This window comes from Solanum dulcamara, chromosome 8 (assembly GCF_947179165.1).
Source record: "Solanum dulcamara chromosome 8, daSolDulc1.2, whole genome shotgun sequence".
NCBI lineage: Eukaryota > Viridiplantae > Streptophyta > Magnoliopsida > Solanales > Solanaceae > Solanum > Solanum dulcamara.
Window position 1 is genome coordinate 79038516 of NC_077244.1, and position 20828 is coordinate 79059343.

The 20828-nt window shown below is 34.2% G+C and overlaps 2 protein-coding genes across 3 annotated transcripts; one reads left to right on the top strand and one right to left on the bottom strand.

The window, feature by feature from the left end:
* Positions 1-7196: 7196 nt before the first annotated feature.
* LOC129898658 (RNA demethylase ALKBH10B-like) lies at positions 7197-10943 on the top strand. Its single transcript, XM_055973283.1, has 7 exons — positions 7197-7860; positions 8518-8645; positions 8745-8862; positions 9309-9419; positions 9546-9661; positions 9755-9909; positions 10103-10943. The coding sequence occupies exons 1-7, from the start codon at positions 7383-7385 to the stop codon at positions 10566-10568; spliced, it is 1572 nt and encodes a 523-aa protein (XP_055829258.1). The 5' UTR covers positions 7197-7382; the 3' UTR covers positions 10569-10943.
* A 342-nt stretch (positions 10944-11285) lies between these two features.
* On the bottom strand, positions 11286-20454 carry LOC129898659 (auxin-binding protein T85). 2 transcript variants are annotated; one of them, XM_055973285.1, is made up of 6 exons: positions 20217-20454; positions 19711-19817; positions 19317-19520; positions 18640-18707; positions 11577-11693; positions 11286-11452 (listed from the first exon to the last, which is right to left on the bottom strand). In XM_055973285.1, the coding sequence occupies exons 1-5, from the start codon at positions 20335-20337 to the stop codon at positions 11585-11587; spliced, it is 609 nt and encodes a 202-aa protein (XP_055829260.1). In that variant the 5' UTR covers positions 20338-20454; the 3' UTR covers positions 11286-11452; positions 11577-11584. The 2 variants fall into 2 exon arrangements, with proteins under 2 accessions (XP_055829260.1, XP_055829259.1); XM_055973284.1 differs by having other exon boundaries at positions 11286-11693.
* Positions 20455-20828: the final 374 nt, after the last annotated feature.

Below are 20828 nucleotides of genomic sequence, written 5' to 3' on the forward strand. Positions count from 1 at the left end.
AGTAGTACCGGGGGTGCTAGTAATGAAAAGTTTAGTGATTTTATTGATGGGATGAAGAAGAAGATTAAGGCTAATTCAAGTTTTGTTGGTGATGAAAATGGGGGAAATACAGGTATTACTAAAAGGGCCACGACAAGAAGGGACAGTTTCAATGATAGAGTTTCTCACTTTATCAATCGGGCCAAACTCAAAATGAGAACTACTACTATTGTTGATCATGGTGATGGAAACTTGTAGCCCCGTTAAAAAAAAACTATTTATTTATCTATGCTTTTAAAATAAGGTGAAATATTTTAATTGGTGAGAAGGCTCTAAATTACTAATTAAATATGGGTTGGATAAGAATTAAGATACGTGTGGAGGAGAAAGGAGATGAACTTTTACGGCTGCGTGTATTTGTTCGATTTATATAATATGAGTTGTATGCTTTAATTTATTCAGCATAAAAGTTATGCTTATGTTGACAGTGACAGTATATATATTCTTGAAATTAATGGATAAATGCCAAAGAATTCTGAATTTTTACTGACTACGTGAAAATTGTGGTTTTGATTTATGTGAAAGTGAATATCAATGAATTCCATTATTGTAATTGCTCATATATTGCTTCAGTATATTCTGAATGGATTTGATATTTATTAATGAATAAAAAAGCTAATTACTATAAGAAAGTAACATGAATCGTTTATCAGGAAAAGATGATAAGTAAATTTGTATATTTGATTAAATTATATTTGGTAATAAACAGTATTTGTATTGTATGTAAAACCCATTTAAAATTTGGTCATGACACAAAATAAGAGAGAAAATGGAACTTATATACATACATGTATACATATTTTTTACATTTAATAAGAATCAGAAAAAATAGAGGTAGACTTTATAATACATTCATAAAGTATGATTTTATATTTATAATGTAATGAACTGAAATTAAAATTTATGTAAGACATCACATTATTCAAACTAAATGTAAAACCCAAGGTAAGGTGAAACAAAACATCATATAAAATACAAAAAGGTATAATATTGATTGGGGATTTAAAAAGTAAAAATAATAATATATACATTAGTGTATGATGGGAAGGGAAGTTTGATTTTAGAGGTAAGATGTAACCTCTTTTTTCCTCTTACATAATTTAGGTGAAGAAGTGATAGATAGTAAATATGATTTCTACGCAACGATTTTATCTTTTTTTATGATTTATCAAGTTATAGGGTAAGATCAAGAGAGTAGATTGATTGATTTTTTTCAATTAAGTATAGTTGATAATCCCATTTTCAAATATGAAATTGAAATAAATTCTCTTCATTATTATAACTATAACCTTTTTCATCTTCCACTAATCTCCACAACTTTGGACAACCCTTTTCTCTAAACGAAAAATCAATATTTTAAACTATATCGAGAATGACTGAAAACAAAGACAGGAAATAGATTACCTACTCTTAACAGGCAAAACAAATCTTTTTATTCTAAATTAAAGAATTCAAAATCAATAAAACCAAATATAAATTTGTCATTATGAACAAATTCAAAATCTTATATATATAGTCAGATCATGACTTTCGTATTAATGTGTCACTTAGAAGGATAGAGACTTTCCTGGGAAGGTCTTATGTATTGTATTTTTTTTTTGGCCCAGTTCTAGAATTGATCAACCGGAGTCTGGACCAGATTAGCTAGAAAAATAAAGAAATGGAACTCAATATGAACTTCATTTCTCTCATTTTTCTTACCATTTAAAGCAGGATGTTTATTTTCTTAGTTATTTGGTTTAGCAGTTCCGTAAAAATTAGCTCTTCTTTTAAAGAAAAAATTATGGAACTAGTCAAAATTCCTAACTTATTTATTGAAAAATAATTACGATTTAAAAATATCCATTTTTTGGGGGCAAAATTAAAACAAAAAATTATTGTCACGTTCTCTCTCCTCCCAATTCCCTTTCCCTCCCACATTCTCTCTCTTTCCTATTCCCTTTTCTTAATTTATTTCCTAATTTTCCTCATTAATGTATTTAAATCATTCAAAAATATGAAATTTAGTATCATAATAAGATTCAAAAACGTATTACAAACACATTGCATTCCACGACAAAAAAAATGTATTCATTATTGTTATGTATTCCAGAAATAGATTATAATCAACAAAGAATTTATAGAACAACAACTTATTGTATTCAAAGTTATTTTGTATTTCAAATATATATCATACAAAAATACAAATCATTCAACCATTTTATCCTCCAAATTGTATTTTTTTTAGGTGCAATCATATATTCAAAACAGATAAGCATACAAACTGTATTTCAAAAAAATAAAATTATTTCAATCATTCACAAATACAAAATTTAGTATCATAATAAAATCCAAAACAATTGTATTACAAACACATTGTATTTCGTCTATTTGTATTCAAAATTATTTTGTATTTCAAATATATGACATATAAAAAATACAAACCATTCAACCATTCTATCCTCAAATTTATATTTTTTTAGGTGCAATTATGTATTCAAAATACATAAGCATACAAACTCTGAATCAAAGAACAAACAACCAAATAAGAATACAAATTCAAAAGATATACATATACAAACATGTATTCCTTAAATTATATTTTTTATGTCCAAAATATGTATTCAAATCAAATACCCATACAAACTCTGCATCAAAGAACAAACAAGCGCACAAGAATTATAATTCGAAACATATAGTTATAAAATTTTGAACTTCTGTATCCAAAGCACATCAAATTTGACAAAAAAAACTATCAATTACTTGATGTTTGAAACAAATTGAATTCGAAACTAATCTAAAACAAATTCATGATTCATCATAATTTACATTATGTTTTTCACTAAGTTTTCCGATCGAATCTTCACTGTATCGATTTCTTTTTTCACAAAAAAAGTTTATCAAACGTATTTCCTAGAAGAATCAACAATGGAGAATACAAACTCGTTAGGGAGGATGAGGAAGACGACCAAATTGACACCTGTAATTGCCAATTGTCAATATTTTTGACTCCTAAAAAGTAACATAAGTAATTAATTATTTTCAGTTGTATTTACCTAATTTGAAAGATTTTCTCCATAATTTTTTCTAAGTTGTTAATTCTTAGTTGTATTCTAATAAGTTAAATAAAAAAAATAATACATAAATCAGCCCCATAGCAAGTGAAAATTTAGCTATTTTCAATAAATATTAAAAGTTTAGCTAAGGAATCCAATTAAATGCTAAAATAAAATATTATTGTTTTGAAAATTTTCTCTCTTTTAAACAGTATTTTGTGTGACCAAGTTAAACAAATGAATGAGTGGGAAGTGAAAGTTTCTCACTTTCTTTTAGGAAAAATTATCAAATTACACACCTTATATTACTATATGTTCAATTATTCCCTACCATTTATAAAAATTTCAAAAATCCCTCTTCTAATACATAGAAATGATGTTGATACATCGCGATTTGATACTTAAGTCTTTTTCATGATACATTAGTTGATACAAACCAAACACAAAATGTATCAGTAAAACATAAGTTTTACTGTTATTTTTGTTGTGTTCATGATATATTAGGTGTTATAAGCTGATTCATAAGTTTTATTGATATTACAATGTTTGGTTTGTATCAACTAGCGATGTATCATGAAAAGGACTTATGTATCAAATCGCGATGTATCAGCGTCATTCGGATGTATCAGAAATCTAGAAAAAAGAGGAAATTCAGATAATTACCAAAAAAATCGGGATAAATTGTAATTGAGCTTTTTCACTATGGGATTTAAGTAAAATACCCTTTCTTTTATGGTTCCAATTTTTTGGAATTCTGGAGGCCCATTGTTTTTGGGTCCAAGAAGTTCTTTTTTCAGTTTCAGACACACATAGGCCTCATTTAAGTTGATTCTTAGAAATTGGAACCCATTATCATGGTGAATTTTTTGCCGATTGGACAGTTGTTTCTTGTCTAGCTTATGCTTTGCATGAACATCTCAATGTTCAAGATAAAAAGAACGAGGGAAGAATGGCGAAAAAGTCCCCGAAAAAAAGGAAGCGACTTTTCCCGGAAGAGCAGAGGGGACTTTACTTTCAAGCAAGCTTGCCTGCTCATTATCTGGAGCTACTTTGAAGTATAGGGAGAGAGGGAGACCACTGAATCAGTTGGCGTTGTGAACCTTTTCGATTATTAGTAGCGGCTCGTGAAGTAGCCCTCTTTCTTTACAAAAAAGGATACATGCCCCTTTCCATACAGTCAAGTGATTTTCTAGTATTCACTCCGTCCCATAGTTGATCATTTTTTATTTTATATGGTGCTTAAAAAATAATAAATAAAAAGATAATTTTACTAATTCACTCCTTAAAAAGCTTCTTGGGAATTTTAGAAACAAATGTGAACTCTTTCAAAAATAATTAATTGCAAGGGTAATATAGAAAAAAATATTAATTAATGCTTTCTTGATTTAGTAAGGTGGACAACTAATAAAATGATCAACTAATATGAGACAGAAAGAATATATATATACACAACTTGATAAATGAAACAATCTTTTTTTAGAGCTCGCATTTTAGACTATATAAATTTGGCAGTGACCACAACCACAATGAAAGAATGAAGCAAGCAAGAAGATAGAGAATCTCCCTGGCCAATGGGTTATGTTCCTTTGCTTTCGTGAAGACGACTATGTTATGACCTTTTGAGTTTTGGGAAGTTCCCAACTTTTATTAAATAACTATTCAGATTTTATTTCAGATCAAATCATAGAGGAGTGCCTACGAAATCAGCCAATCTTGATTCAACGTAATTTCATTTTATAATATTCCCACTGAATTTTACTTATAGAAATAGCACAAATTTATCAAACATTAGCATTCTACCAAAAAAAAGTTTTGTCGACACAATTAATTAATAAATCTCCCTTTGAAAACATATTAATCAAACATTGTTCTAGGCTTCTAGCATTAATTAGCACAGGGAAGAGCAAGATCAATCCATTATCCATCTGAATCTGTACGTAATTCCCAAAAAAATAACAATTTTATTAATGAAGAAAAGTTCATATAGCTCATTATTTATTTATTTGCACTACTTATTAAAAGAAAAAAAAAAAACAATCCCAAGTCAACTACTTCTCAGTTGTGTCCTTTAATTATGTGGCTTCTCGTATGCGTTGAAGTATGTATGAGGCAACTATAGAGTCATGCAAGGAGCCAATTAGGACTCACATTTATTTTTACTTTCTCAAAATGTCAACACCTGTGTCGTTCCATTATTTGAAGAGCAAAGTAAAACTATACATTTAAAATTGTCCATCACATTAAAAAGAAATATAACTATACGAAAAGATTGGTCATTAACCCTTTAATATTACTCCCTCCATTCTGTATTAAAGTGAATTTTTGAGGGATTTTTCATTGTTCAAAAGATAAATGTTTGAAACTTTTTCCATAAATCAAACTACTTGTAAAGTTATATTTATAATTTTACAAAGAGCAATAGTGAAAAGTATGATTCAAATTCACTTAATATGTTATATATATAATTTTGGTGTCCAACTAATCATCCTTCTTCGACGTTAGAAGTAGCTTCACTTCTGCTCCTTTTTTATTTTATTAATGTTCCATGATCATCTCTATGATGGAGAAGTTAGGCATTAGATTTTTGTAACTAGCAAACTGAATAATCATTTAATTTATTGATATTCAGAAGCCAAGTATATTTATGATTCCTCCATGACATTAGCAACAAACACATTTAATTGGATGAATAATACTTTTTGGTCTTTCAGTAGTTGATAGACTTTAATTTTGTAATATCTTAGTAAACACATTTAAGTTTCAACTAATTGAAAAGTATACTTTTGATCATTTTTACTTGTAAAAATTTACAAATGATCATAATTATTCTATCACTTACTTACACATATATTAAGCTTACACTATTATTCCATATTTGACTATAGTAGAGTTTTAAAAGTAGTCCAAATAAATGTTCTTGTGATTACACTTAGCCATATTGTCCTTTATTTTATTTGAGTAGTGTCCTTTGGAGGGACTAATGGTGGAATACTCCTATATGGTTATTTGGTCACTTGATGGTGTCCTTTGTTCACTAATTTATTCTGTTGTCAATTTCCTCTTTTATCTATTATATTCTGCCATGATTCTTAGTTCTTAATTTTCTACTATTTGTCAGTCCTTAATTACTCCTAACTAAAAGAGAAGGATATATACTTTTGTCTTTATTTAATTTATCAACATATATATTGTGCACCCAAAAGAATTGAATAAGGAATTTAGTATATGTATAATAGATACAGCTAAAATTAGCTGGCAGTCTTCAACATAATAACATTTATAAACATAATTGACTTTAGTAATTAAGGGGACACGAATTCACCTAGGATCCTCTAATAACACATGGTAGAATTATTTAATCATACAAATGGATATGATAAAAGATACGCGTCATTACTCATTTAATTAAATAGCTGACGTTAATTGTCTTCATTAACCAACTCCTCCCTTTAGCATTCACAAACATGTCTTTAATTAACACACTTACATGTATCATTCATGCCCTAAATAATAAAGAATCCAATCATCGAAAGAGTACATTCTACTTAAAAATTGCTTAGAGGAATTCTATTCACTAAGTCAATAAGTTAGTAGTACTAATACATATCTTTTTCCTAAAGTAGTAACAAATGGCTACTTAAAAAGTAGTACTAATTATTTTGTTTAGAAGTTGAGCAAGATTAACAGTGTTCTTGCTTGTTAATTAGCTTTTCAAATTAACCAGATGATTCATGTGCAATATATATAATTTTTACTTTTTAATTTCTCCATAATGACAACTTTTTTGTATTTTTAAAATGTAAAATAATCACCTTTTCCGTCGTTAGCCAGCCAGCCAGCCTTGCTTTTTGTCTTTTCCATTTATTTATTTTAAATAAAAAAGAAAAGGAAGAAAATTGTATGCACTGATATTGTATGATTTTTTTACATGTTGAGGTACGGCAGACGACTCTTTGTTGGTATGATAGTATTAACAGTTACTACTACTTTTTTCATTATTTCTATCAATAAGAAAAATTGTTTTTTCGCATAGTGACACCTGGCCGCATTGCAAAAGTCCCTTTAAATACTTAAAAAAAACCTCGCCTTTTATTCATCATTCTGTTTTTCTTTTTTGCTACATTTCTTCTTTTTGATCAACCGGAAAATACTCGCCGGAAATATCGGCCGACACCTAACAATTTCTCCGATTCCGACGCGCCAATTCGAAACATCCAACGACTAGCTAAAAAAGCTTATTTTTGACTTTAGTTTAGTTTGGGATTTTGACTAAGTTTATTGATTGATTTTTGTCTGCTCTGTTTAGAGATGCCGCCAGCTGCCGCCGTTGTTGGACACCACCGTGTAGTACCGTTAGGTTCTATGGTTAAGCCGGCGGCCTCCACTCCGCCACCTCCGACCATGGTGTCGGAGACATTTGCTAAGGACTCAATATTAGCGTGGTTCAGGGGGGAGTTTGCTGCTGCAAATGCGATTATAGATGCGCTTTGCAACCATATAACTCAGCTTGAAGGCGGGAGATCGGAGTATGAATCGGTATTTGCAGCCATCCACCGCCGGAGGCTGAATTGGATCCCAATTCTTCAGATGCAAAAGTACTGTTCCATTGCCGAGGTTACTCTCGATCTACGGAAAGTAGCTGAGAGAAAGATCAAAGAGAGAGAGGAGTTTACAGTCTCGAAACAGTGCGATATAGAAGTGAACGAGGCAACCACTCGTTCCGAAAATGGAGGAAGCCAAATGGTGAATGGAGATGATTCTCCTGAAAGTGACATCACTGATACAGGTAAGTAGCATTAAATTATATACTAGGACTAGTTAATAATTCAACAAAAAAACATCTTAAATTTCGTACACAATCTCACGTTTCTATGAAAGAGTTTTGGCTTAATTAACATTTAATTCATCCTTACAAGTTGGTGATGTTCTGGGATTACAGGTAGAAGTCAACTAAGCTATTAAGATTTCACTTTAAGAAAATCAACAATAATCCCGGTTACCGATGACAGTGCCTATTGAAACTTAGTTATACTAGTATTAGAGTACTCCGTTATAATCTGTGTTTCATGAAGTAAAATACCATTGATTAAAAATGTTAGTTAAAGAAAAAGGGGTACTGTAAGTTGATCGTCAGCTAAAATCTTAGTATAATAAATGATCGGCCTAACAAAGTTGACTGATTGATTAAAATTCTCATTTTTCTTGAATCCTTTTCTCCTCTTGGAATGATGGCTAATTCGTCGAGTGAAGCTAGTCGAATTCATCTGAGATACTCAAATTTTAGATGTTGAATTTTGAAAGTAAGCTTTGCTATTCCAGTCCTCTCTGTTTTCTGCCCTTTGTTTTTGGGACTCACAAGTATTGGCTTAACTAATAACGTTGTACAAGGACTACAGTCGTTCTGAATGCAAGTACTTGTATGTTTTTTTTCCCCATTTTACAGGACCCTTAATACAACCGTTGCTACAAAGTGTTGAATTCTGCTCAAACCATGAGAACTGTGAGACAAGGCATGCCCACATCAAGATGACAAAGGGGTTTGTGTCGAAAGAGCCAGTCAAAGGGCATATGGTGAGTCCTCCATTTGCAATTTGTATGCTTTCTAAGGATGACATTCAATTTTAAATCAAATGTTGAAGGTCTTAAGCTTCCATAATCTGTGACTGGCAGGTGAATGTAGTACGAGGTCTGAAGTTATTCGAAGACATATTTACTCCAAATGAAATCTCTAAGCTAAATGATTTATTGAACGAACTTCGTGCTGCTGGCCAGAATGGTGCTCTCTCAGGTGGATCCTGTGATTCGTGGCACTTTTATAATTAGTGTTGTTTCCTTTTTGAGGCGAAGTTTCGCTCGAGCAGGTTTGGGAATTGATTTGCTTTGTGACTCATTATAGCTTACTATGATAGGCTTTTCCATGAATTCTCTCTTCTGAGTGAAAATTTTGTATACATGTAATCAGGAAACTCTTGTTTTATCCTTGGTGCTTGAGGTCTACCCTGATTACCTCTCTTCTCCTTATATTGTGAACTATACAATCACCAAAAGCTCGACACAATGTTCTATTATGTAGTTTTTGTTGACAAGTTGCGCACTGCGCTCATTTTAAGACATTATACTTCTTAAGTGGAAGCGAAAGAAGCTCTTTACAACATTAATTCTTTATCAGTGTTCTTCAAAATCACCTCTTTATCTTCGATATCCACCCTGAATTTCTTGTGACTGCATGTGTAGGTGAAACTTTTATTTTATTCAACCAGCAAGTGAAGGGCAACAAAAGAGAGATGATTCAGCTTGGGACCCCAATTTTCGGACATATAAAAGAGGAGGCCATGCGTCAAAAGTGTAAGGCAAAGCTATGCCTTGATGCATATCTATGTTTGTTGCAAAAATTGGGTTCCGAATACTTCTATATTATTTATTACCTTTTACACTTGCCGTAAAGCTTAATCGGGAAAAATGAACCTTCAGGTAACATTGAACCCATCCCAGCTCTTCTACAAGGTGTCATAGACCACCTGATTCAGTGGAATCTAATATCAGAAAGTGGAAGGCCTAACAGCTGCGTCATCAACTACTTTGATGAGGTTCATATTTATTTATGCCAGATTCATGTTGGCCTCTGTACATTTTGATTGGTAAAAACTGGAGCTTAAAAGTTTTTTGGCTGGCTTATGTAGGGGGAGTATTCACAGCCTTTCATGAAACCACCACATTTGGACCAGCCGGTGTCTACCCTTCTCCTCTCTGAATCAATGATGGCATTCGGTAGAGCGCTTGTGAGTGACAGTGATGGGAACTACAAAGGATCATTCATGCTTTCTCTTAAACAAGGGTAATGTGTAATCACAAATTTCCGATTTTCCACTTGTAGTAAGTCTTTCTCGTTAACATGGGAGATTGCAACTCTTCCATTTCCCCAATGAAAGAAAGGCCGTGCTAGTGTTATTTCAGTCTGTCAAAAATCTCTTTATCAAACGGCAACTCTTCTTATGGTGACATTCTTCATTTCGTCCTATATTTGGCAGGTCTCTTTTAGTCATGAGAGGAAACAGTGCTGATATGGCCAGACATGCACTGTGCTCATCAGCTAGCAAAAGAGTTGCGATTACATTCTTCAAAGTAAGAACAGAGATGAATAGCTTCGTCCCAGATCAAATCCCTCCTCTGACTAAAGCAATGACCTTATGGCAACCTGGTATCCCAACACGCTATTCAACTGCAAATGGAGCAGCTAATGGTTATAAGATAACGGATGTGATGCCTAAATGGGGTTTCCTTCGAGCTCCAGAAGTTATGCTAGCTCCTGTGCGTCCGATGGTTCTAAGCCCTCAAAGGATTCCAACTGGGGGTACTGGTGTCTTTCTTCCATTATCAAGAAAACCTGCAAAACATATTCCACCACGTGCCCAGAAAAGGCGGTTTCTTGAGCTACCTTCCCCTTGTGACTCGCCTAAATCAGAGAGCAGTTCAGAAGTAAGTATGGCAGTTTAGACAGAGTATGATCAGGGACACTCCCTAAAACACCATTAGTGCTGCATTCAAGAGTTGTCTAACATCCCTTGTGTCTTGCGTCTTCTCTACCATGATGATCTCTGTTGCTAAGTATGGATCTTCTGTGTTTTTTTATTTCCTTCAAAGATTTTCCATCTTTACTTGGTGTTGGTTGATATACCTTTTACTTATGCTAACCATGAGAGGCTTTAGATGTTTTGAGCTTAGTCAATTGAGTGTATTATCCTTTACAGAATGCTGAATTTTCCATTGAGTTTTTCCTTTTTCTATCAATCTCTTCAAGGACAGTAGAGGTTGATTCCAATGTAATTATATCCTGTTTCTTTTCTAAAGTACTAATGTTTTTTATATTTACTTTTCCATCTCCAGTGATATTGCAAGCCTGCATACCTTGAAATTCCTCAATGTTTTGGTCGATACAAAAAGGACATTTTTAGTGAATGATCAGCAATATTCAATTTTAGTTCTTTCAAGTTCCCCATTATAGACATTACTATTTTAATTGCAAAAAAGTTTTAATTCTTTCAAGTTTTATGAGCAACGTCCTTCCCAAAAAAATTGTTAACTGAACTAATTGACGGGAATAAAGATAGCCACTTTAAAATCTAGGAGAGTACTGATGTGGAAGAAAATGTTGAATGGATACGCTAGTACATTTGTATTAACACAAATGCAAAAATCAAATAGAAAGACCAAAAGACACATTATCCATGATCTATTTATTCAAAGAGTGATGGATAATCTGATATTCAGAGGGTGATGGAGTACGTGCACTTATCTTCATTACACACAGTACAAGAATAATCTCCCGTCAGAGTCAAAATGCAATAACAGCAACTGGGAAACCGCATGTAGTCATGTTCCTGAATTAAGAAATCATGTATTAGCAGCTAGGGAGTGAAACTAAAGCTTACATTGCTCTTGTATGAGTCAATGTTTGACTCGTTCACCAAACACCATGCTAATGTAGTTAACTGCAGTGCCTACTTTTCTGGCTAAAGCTCATCTTTCCTCGTTGTTGTCTGATAACATTCCTCATCCCAGTAAAACGGGAACTTCAATTTGGAAGCTGTGTGTGGCATCGACCAGTCATTGTACATAAACCTGAAAACAAGTGTCAGGAAGCAAAGCTCGGTTAAGTAACAACTAGAGCGTGCATGCACAATGTGGACATGTAGAAAATTCATCAGTCAATCATCACAAGCCAGCGACACGAGGAAAGATGAATAACAACATTCCTATACGTGTTTGTATTTTCAGAGAGCTCTTGATGGCATTTACGGATCTAGTACCATCATGAAATTAGACGCACAAGCTGCTTCCAAATGCACAAGGCAGGCTGATCCCAAGTCTTTCAAATGGCCAAATTAGATAGTAGATGTTTTGATCCATGGTGAACCATCCTTAAATATTTTGACCTACTCCCCTCTTATTTATTGTTTTCCTGGAAGAGGGTTACAATGGGGGTACATGTTGACAAGAACAAACATCTAAGTTTAAAAAATTATGGTAAACTATAGGAAACACAGATAAGCGTCTGACTCAACTCTAATGTAGTCCTAGTACTGGTCCCAAGGCCGCCTCGGCCATAAGGCCACTAAAGCAATTGCTTGGGACCCCAATTTTTTCGGAGCCCCCACTTTCTCCCAAAGATATATGTATATGTATATATATATTGTTAAAAAATCTCATTTATTGATGAATTTGAAAAGAATTTTTTGGATAGAAAATATAATAATCTTTTACCTCATTCAATATAAGGACTGTTGTAATAATTCAAAATGGAATAGTGTTAGTTAATTATAGCATCGTTTCTTATGTGACTATCTATTTTGTTGCCTCATTTATATTCTGACGAATATCATGAACCAACATTATTATTCTTATATTTAACATTTTAATTCCTCTTTCACTATTTTTATTCTTTCATTATTGAATATTCTAAAGTCTCTCAAAAGGTCAAACCTTCTACATTATGCAAAATCTATCACTATGTGTTTATAAAGAGATCAAATTTATTTTTTTGGTATCTTCTTCAAATTTCAAGCACTGAAACTAATCAACATTATTTTAATATCATTATATCAACTTCTCAAATTTAGCGCAACATTATTTCGATATCATTAAATAAACTTTTCAAATTTTCGAGCCAGATTTTATTTATTCTAACTTTATATTATATATTTTTCATTGAAAATTTACATTGTTTATATTGCTACTTCATAATGTCCATGTATATCCTACCTCTTCAGACCTCATTTGTAGGATTACACTGAGCATGTTATAATTATTCAATTTATATATGTCAACTAAAAAAATAAAGTCTCTTTATGAATTTTGGCTTTAGGTCCCTAGATTTGTTGAGACGGCCTTATCGGTCCTTATCAGATGAAACGGATATGGAGTCTTTCATCATGGGGAAGGCATAGCAACAAAAATATGAAAGTAAAAAGGCTAACAGGTTAACAAAAAATATTAAGCATGGACAAACTGATGTCATATGATAATCTGTGAAATGGTAGACTGAAAGTTATTTGTTGAGATTATTGTACAGTTGTCACATTTAGTTAAGCTAATTAGTTAGTCAGTTAGTTAGCACTTCACACGTGATCAATTAGTTAGTTTAGATTAGATATTTTCATTCTCTTCTTCTGATTGTGTATATACTGTTGATTCAATAGAAATGAGGCTAAGTTTCACATTTCACAAATCAGCTCTTCAATTAGTTTCTTCCTCTCTGTTAATGTTAGAAGCTTCCATTCTTACTCTTGAGTTCATAGCACTGATAAGTGCAGAATTTATTGAATTTCACATGGTATCAGAGCACTCTTGATTCTAAAGTATTCATTTGTTCATCCATTAATTCCTTCTGATTCGCGATTGCGATTTCTTTCTATTCAATATTTTTTTCTTTTCTCGAGAAAATTTCATCTTCGATTGACTGAACAATGACGAATGGTGATGAAATTGATGAATCTAGTGTTCCAATTGGTTTTTCAATTGATTATAGCAACCCTCTGCATATACATCCCTCTGATAATCCAGGTGCGATGCTTGTGCCGGTGCAGTTCACCAGAATTGGATATCGATCATGGAGACGCAGTGTTCTTCAATCATTATCAGTAAAGAACAAGTTAGGGTTCATCAATGGAGAATGTCCACGACCAAAACCTGATCACCAAACGTATAGACAATGGGAGAGACGTGATGACATTGTCACATCTTGGATTCTGAATTCATTGTCTAAGGAGATAGCTGATAGCGTTGAATATGTTGTGGATTATGTAGAGCTATGGAGAGAGATGGAAGATAGATATGAGCAAACTAATGGTGCAAAATTGTACCAAATACAAAGAGAAATCAATGAATTGTCTCAAGGTTCCCTTGATATCACAGGATACTACACCAAATTGAAGAAACTCTGGGAAGAACTTAGCACTTTGAATGTTAAAACTCAATGCACCTACAGCTGCACTTGTGGAGCAAAGGCAACAATTCATAAAGCTGAGCAAGACAGAAGGCTAATCCAATTCCTAATGGGACTAAACGAAATCTACACAGTAATACGAGGAAGCATACTCATGATGAATCCCCTGCCTTCCATGGCACAGGCATTCTCTTTTGTTGGTCCAGGATGAACATCAGAGGGAAATCAAGCCTGCCAACCATCTTACTTTGGAATCTACTATTTTACATGCAGGTGCTGGTAAACCTCAAGCTTATAAGACAAATTATTCACTAAACTCTAACTCTCAATCTCAATATAAGGACAGATTTTGTGACTAGATGTAAGAGATCCGGTCATCTCCGGGAGAAATGCTATCTACTTCATGGCTATCCAAACAACAACAATCAAGCAGGTCAAAGGAATAACAATATGCACAACACAACTCAGAGACCTAACACTTTCCGACCAACACCTCCAAGATACAATCAGAACAATGGTCAGAATAACAATGCTCCTAGATATAATAGAGGAAATGGGAATAGAACAGTGGCAAATGTCCACTGCACACAAGATTTGGCTACTGGTAGATCAACAGAACAACATGAAGAGGTGTTCAATGTGAGTCTCACTAAAGACCAATATGGTCATGTTCAAGAGATGCTTCAGCATTTCCAGATGGAGCATGGAACTGAAGGATCAACCACCAGTTCACATTTTGCTAATAGCACAACTGACTTTGCAGGTATAATTGTTTGTACTTCTTCTATTGATTTTGGAAAACTGTCATGTGAATGTTTCAGAAACAAATCTGACTCATGGATATTGGATTCAGGAGCTTCAAACCATATGACCTTCAATATATCCCTTTTACATAGCATTATCACTCTCCCCTATCCTTTGTTAGTAGTACTACCCAATGGCTATAAAGTCAAGGTGACTCAAATTGGTAGTGTGACATTAGGACCAATGATTAGTTTGGAAAAGGTGTTGTTTGTGCCATCTTTCAAATATAATTTGATTTCCATTCACACTATGACTTTACATTCTAATTCCATTGTCAGTTTCAATAAAAACTCTTGTTTCATGCAGGCCCCTTCAATGAAGAGGCCTCAGGTGATTGGTAGGGCAGAAGCTGGTCTCTACTTCCTATGTCCCAAGTGCTTGAAGATTTCTGATTCTGCACTTCTGAACAATAACTTCTCCTGTAATAGTGTACCTTTGTGTAATACTTGTAATGAAGTATGCCCTTCCCACACATTGAACAATAAGAAGTGTGGTTCTTTTTTGAATGCTGAGAACTCACCTGTTATTTCTCCTGTTATCTCTCTTTTATATTCTCAAGACACATCTCAAGATCATGTGTCTGATTCTGTTTCTGTTTCTGTTTCTCATGTTTTTGGTTCTCATGCATACACTATAGATGATGTAAATGTTATGTGGCACAATAGATTGGGACATGTCCCTTTTGTCAAAATGAAGGATATTTCCACTATCCCAGTCAAATTTTCACCTAAACAACCACTTATGTGTTCTATCTGTCCTATGGCAAAACAAGAAAGACTACCCTTCAAACCAAGAACCACACTGACCTCACACCCTTTTGAACTTATTCATGTTGACTTGTGGGGACCCTACCATACAGTCACTCACAACCACTTCAAATACTTCATCACTATTATAGATGACTTCAGTAGATCCACTTGGACACAACTATTGAGTTCTAAGAGCAATGCTTTACAAACCTTAAAGGCATTTATTGTCATGGTAGAGAACCAATTCCAAGCCACCATCAAAACAGTTAGAACAGACAATGTCTGGAATTTGTTAATACAGAAGCAACTCTCTTCTTTTACACCAAAGGAATCATTCACCAGAAAACATATCCCTACACACCACAACAGAATGGTGTGGTGGAAAGAAAACACAAGCACTTACTTGAGACTACCAGGGCACTTTTATTCCAATCTAAACTACCCATCAGGTACTGGGGAGAATGTATCTTATGTGCTACATACATTATAAACAGGCTCCCATCTACTGTGTTGAAAAACAAATGTCCTTATGAGGTCTTGTATAAAAAGAAGCCTCTATATTCTCATATGAGAAGCTTTGGATGCCTAGGTTACCCTACTGTACCCATACCCCACAAAACAAAATTTAAACCAAGAGTCACTTCTCACATTTTTGTTGGATATCCTTTTGAGACTAAAGGGTACAAGGTCCTAAATATGTCCACAAACAGAATACATATCTCTAGGGACGTTGTTTTCCATGAAACTGTGTTTCCTTTTCATATGTCTTCTATTTCTGTTCCACCTACTTCTTCATTGCAGTCTCCTCCTTTTATTGATAGGTTGAGTGAATCAGCTACGTTTGGCACACAAGACATTCCAACTAATTCAAATGGACCAAGTGTTTCATACAGTTTAGCACCTGATCCTGTAATATCCTCACCTTCACACCCTTCAGATCCTACTCCACCATCACCTGTATCAGCATCAACCAATCAACCTTGTGAGCTTCATCCACCTGAACCTAGGAGATCCACTAGAAGCCTTAGAACACCAGCTCATATGAAAGATTATGTCCATTCCATACCACAATCGAAAGCACCAACACAAACTTCCATTTCACCTTCCACTTCCCTTAGAGCTCTATTTTCCAATCATCACCATTTAGCTCACAATACTCTAGTTCCTGCTCGTCAAGATTTTGTGAGAAATGTTTGCATTGACAGGGAACCAACTCCATACAAAGAAGCTGCCATTGATCCTGCATGGCAAGTTGCCATGACTCAAGAGTTTGATGCCTTACACTCTAACCACACATGGGATTTAGTTCTACTGCCTCTGGAAAGAAAGCTATAGGCTGCAAATGGGTATACAGAGTTAAACATAAAGCAGATGGTAGCACTGAAAGACTTAAAGCAAGACTTGTTGTCAAAGGTTATACTCAACAAGCTGGCATTGACTACACTTTTTCCCCTATAGTCAAGATGACCACAGTTAAAGCCTTACTCATTACAGCAGTCAAGCAAAGTTGGACCATGTACCAGCTAGACATCAACAATGCTTCCCTCCATGGAGATTTGAATGAAGAAGTATACATGGAGATACCACCAGGACTTGCAGTGACATCTCCAAATTTGGTTTGCAAATTGAATAAGTCTCTCTATGGACTTAAACAAGCTAGTAGGCAATGGTATGCTAAGCTCACTGAAGCCCTTTATTCTAGGGGTTACACTCACTCTATGTATGATTACTCCTTATTCTTCAAGAAGAGAGAAGACATGTCAGTTTATGTAGCAGTGTATGTTGATGATATAGTCCTTACAGGCACAGACTCTACTGAGATAGCAGATTTGAAGGTCTACCTGCATAACAGATTCAAGATTAAGTACCTGGGACTGCTACACTATTTCTTAGGTATGAAAGTGTTACATACACAGGGAATGGTCATATCTCAAAGGAAATTTGTTCTTGACATGTTGAAAGAGTATGACTGCCTGCACCTAAGTCCACTAACTTCTCCTCTTGACCCTAATACCAAGTTGAAAGCAAATGAAGGAACAGCCCTCAGTGATGGTACTTATTATAGAAAACTAATTGGGAAGCTTAATTTCTAACTAATACCAGACTGGACATTGCTTTTAGTGTCCAACATTTGTGCCAATTCGTGCAAGACCCCAGAGAACCACATTTACAAGTTGCTTTCCACCTTCTAAGGTACTTGAAGTCTGATCCTACCTTAGGGTTATTCATATCTAAAGAACCAGATTTCCGTATTAGAGGTTATTGTGACTCAGACTGGGCCTCCTGTCCTGACTCTAGAAAATCTGTCAGTGGGTTCATAGTGTTGGTAGGAGGTAGCCCAATAAGTTGGAAATCCAAGAAACAAGACACTATTTCATTATCATTTGCAGAGGCTGAATACAGGTCCCATAGGAAGATAGTGGGAGAACTGGTTTGGCTGAGTCGATTACTTACTGAGTTACATGTTCCATTCCTTCAGCCAATCTCAGTATTTTGTGATAGTCAGTCTGCTATATATATTGCCAAGAATCCTGCATTCCATGAGAGGACTAAGCACATTGAAGTTGATTGTCATTATGTCAGGCAAGTTCTTCAACAAAGACTCATCTCCATGCATCATGTTGCCACACAGGATCAGCTGGCTGATATCTTGACCAAGGCTCTCTCAGGAATTAAACACTCTTCTATTCTTGACAAGTTGACTGTGTTGTCCCCACCTCCAACTTGAGGGGGGGGGGGGGGTGTTGAGATTATTGTACAGCTGTCACATTTAGTTAGGCCAGTTAGTTAGTTAGTTTGTTAAGTTAATTAGTTAGTCAGTTAGTTAGCACTTCACACGTGATCAGTTAATTAGTTTAGATTAGATATTTTCATTCTCTTCTTTTGATTGTATATATACTCTTGATTCAATAGAAATGAGGCTAAGTTTCACATTTCACAAATCAGCTCTTCAGTTAGTTTCTTCCTATCTGTTAATGGTAGAAGCTTCCATTGTTACTCTTGAGTTCATAGCACTGATAAGTGCAGAATTCATTGAATTTCACATTATTGTTCAACACAAGTTACTTACACTTTCACTGGGGGACGAGATATAACAACTAAAACTTGTAGATCTTCATGTTCACCAGTGTTCCATACCTGCAATTACAAAAGTAAATGCATACTTCCAGTCACACATGCATAGAGAAGAAACCTAATTTAAGAAGTTGTAACTCGATTGACCTATGAGCTCTGCAGATGTTTTGTGACTGCAAAAGCAGCACTGGTATAGGTCTTTAAACACACTATATTAACAATTTTGTCTTAATTAAAGGCATGCATGTATGATGACAAATGCAAAATACTCGGGCTTTTACCAATGATAGATGACTGGGAGAAGTAGACCAATCATCAGATTCATCCACCACAAACAGAAAGAGCATGGAAAGATGAAGAAAAGCAAGTACATTAGCCATGAAAGGGATAGAGCATATCTCTAACACAGAAACTATGAACTGGAGACAGAGTATCCTAGAAAACTGGTAAAATATTGACAGACTTAAATCCTTTGTTAACTGATTGATTAAGATTCAACAAGTAAAAATTAGAAACCCTTGTGAGAGTTTTTATCGACCAAACTATATGCAACATTAAGAATGTATCAGCTCGGTTTTCTTTATCAAGCTGTTGAACTCTATTTACATATTGCAGGAATAATTTTAAGCACAGGTATGATAGAGAAAAAAGAGTTCAAGGCAGAATTTATACCTGGTGAACATCATTAACAGGGATATGGAAAGTGCTATTAGGGAATATATGAAACTCCTGCGGGTTCCCTGGGTATTTTGAATGTGAACTAGGAGCAATATAGAGAGTGCCTTGACCCTTCAAGACGACAAAAACTTCTTCACATGAGTGCCTGTGGATTGGTGTGCTAGTTCCAGGAGCAAATGTTTGAAGCCACACCTCTATCTATACATGAAACAATAGTGATAAAACCAAAGTAAATAGCAGCAGTTAAAAACCAAATAGTCAATATTCACAATCAAACTTCATTTCAATATCAAATTAAACAGAATTGGCTATATAAATCCTTTCTATCTACATTCTATTCAGGCCATCCAATATCATCAAAATTAAGAAACCGCAAGCAGAATAGCACCTCTTTCATGCCGTGCAAGACTGAACCTGCAATTGTAGAGTGAGATAAACCGGACTTCCCGTAGTTGTGTTGTGGAAGTTCGCTAATATTTTTCACGAGTGGTAGTCCTGCAAAATGAGGAAAATCTCGGCTTCTATACTGTAACCAGGATAGGAAATTTTGCTCATAATAACAACCAAATGGAAACGTCTTTACAGTTGAAAATTACAAAAATAAATCAGCATATCAACAATCAATCATTGGAATTTCAGTCAAAGGAAACTATAACTTGTTTCTTCCTCAAGTAAAAGGGCAACAGCTAATCCAAATCAGCTTCTAAGCTCCCCAAATTTTTCTCTGATAGGAAATTAGCCCTAACTTGAAGGCAGAAACATGATTTTAAATAAGTGAGAACAGAATATCACTGCATTGCATCCACTACACTAGTCTACTCCTCAGTGATAATTTATAACAATACATATCAAATTTTCTCATACACATACAGAGGAAATGATGAGAAGACTTGCCATTAATTGAGCACTGAGAAGCTTCGGCTATGGCGAACCACAGAAGAGCAAGTAGTATGACGATGCCATGGCGTATCATTATCGCACGATTAGTCTGAAAACTGGAAACTCCACGTTTCATCACCGTACCGTCGTTTCGAGAAAAAGTCCAGAAAGATCCAGTCCAGGAGCTTTTTACATTAAATCGTGTAGAGATTTCTACTCTTACATTATCCTATCGTGAAAATTAAGGAGTCCTTTGATAAATGTGATAAAGATAAGGAACAATTTCAAATACAGAAAATACCTACAAACCCCCTAAATGAAAATATCCTAGTACCTTTTTAAATAATTTAAAAGTGATAAAAGTATTTTATTTTTCGATCAATCTTATAAAAAACAAAGTGTATACACGCATCAATTACTACCTACCACAGTTAATTATTTTTTATTTTTATTTTCATATAATCTATTTCTTATTTTATTTTTTTAACAAATAATTTTTTTTTTTTCTTCTTCAATGGTTCATATATGTTGGATTGCTGAGCTCCAACTTTTTTGCTCCTATTCACCTCTGTCGGCGATTCTCTAGCATAGCCATCATTGTTTTAACATCATCTCAACATTTGTTAT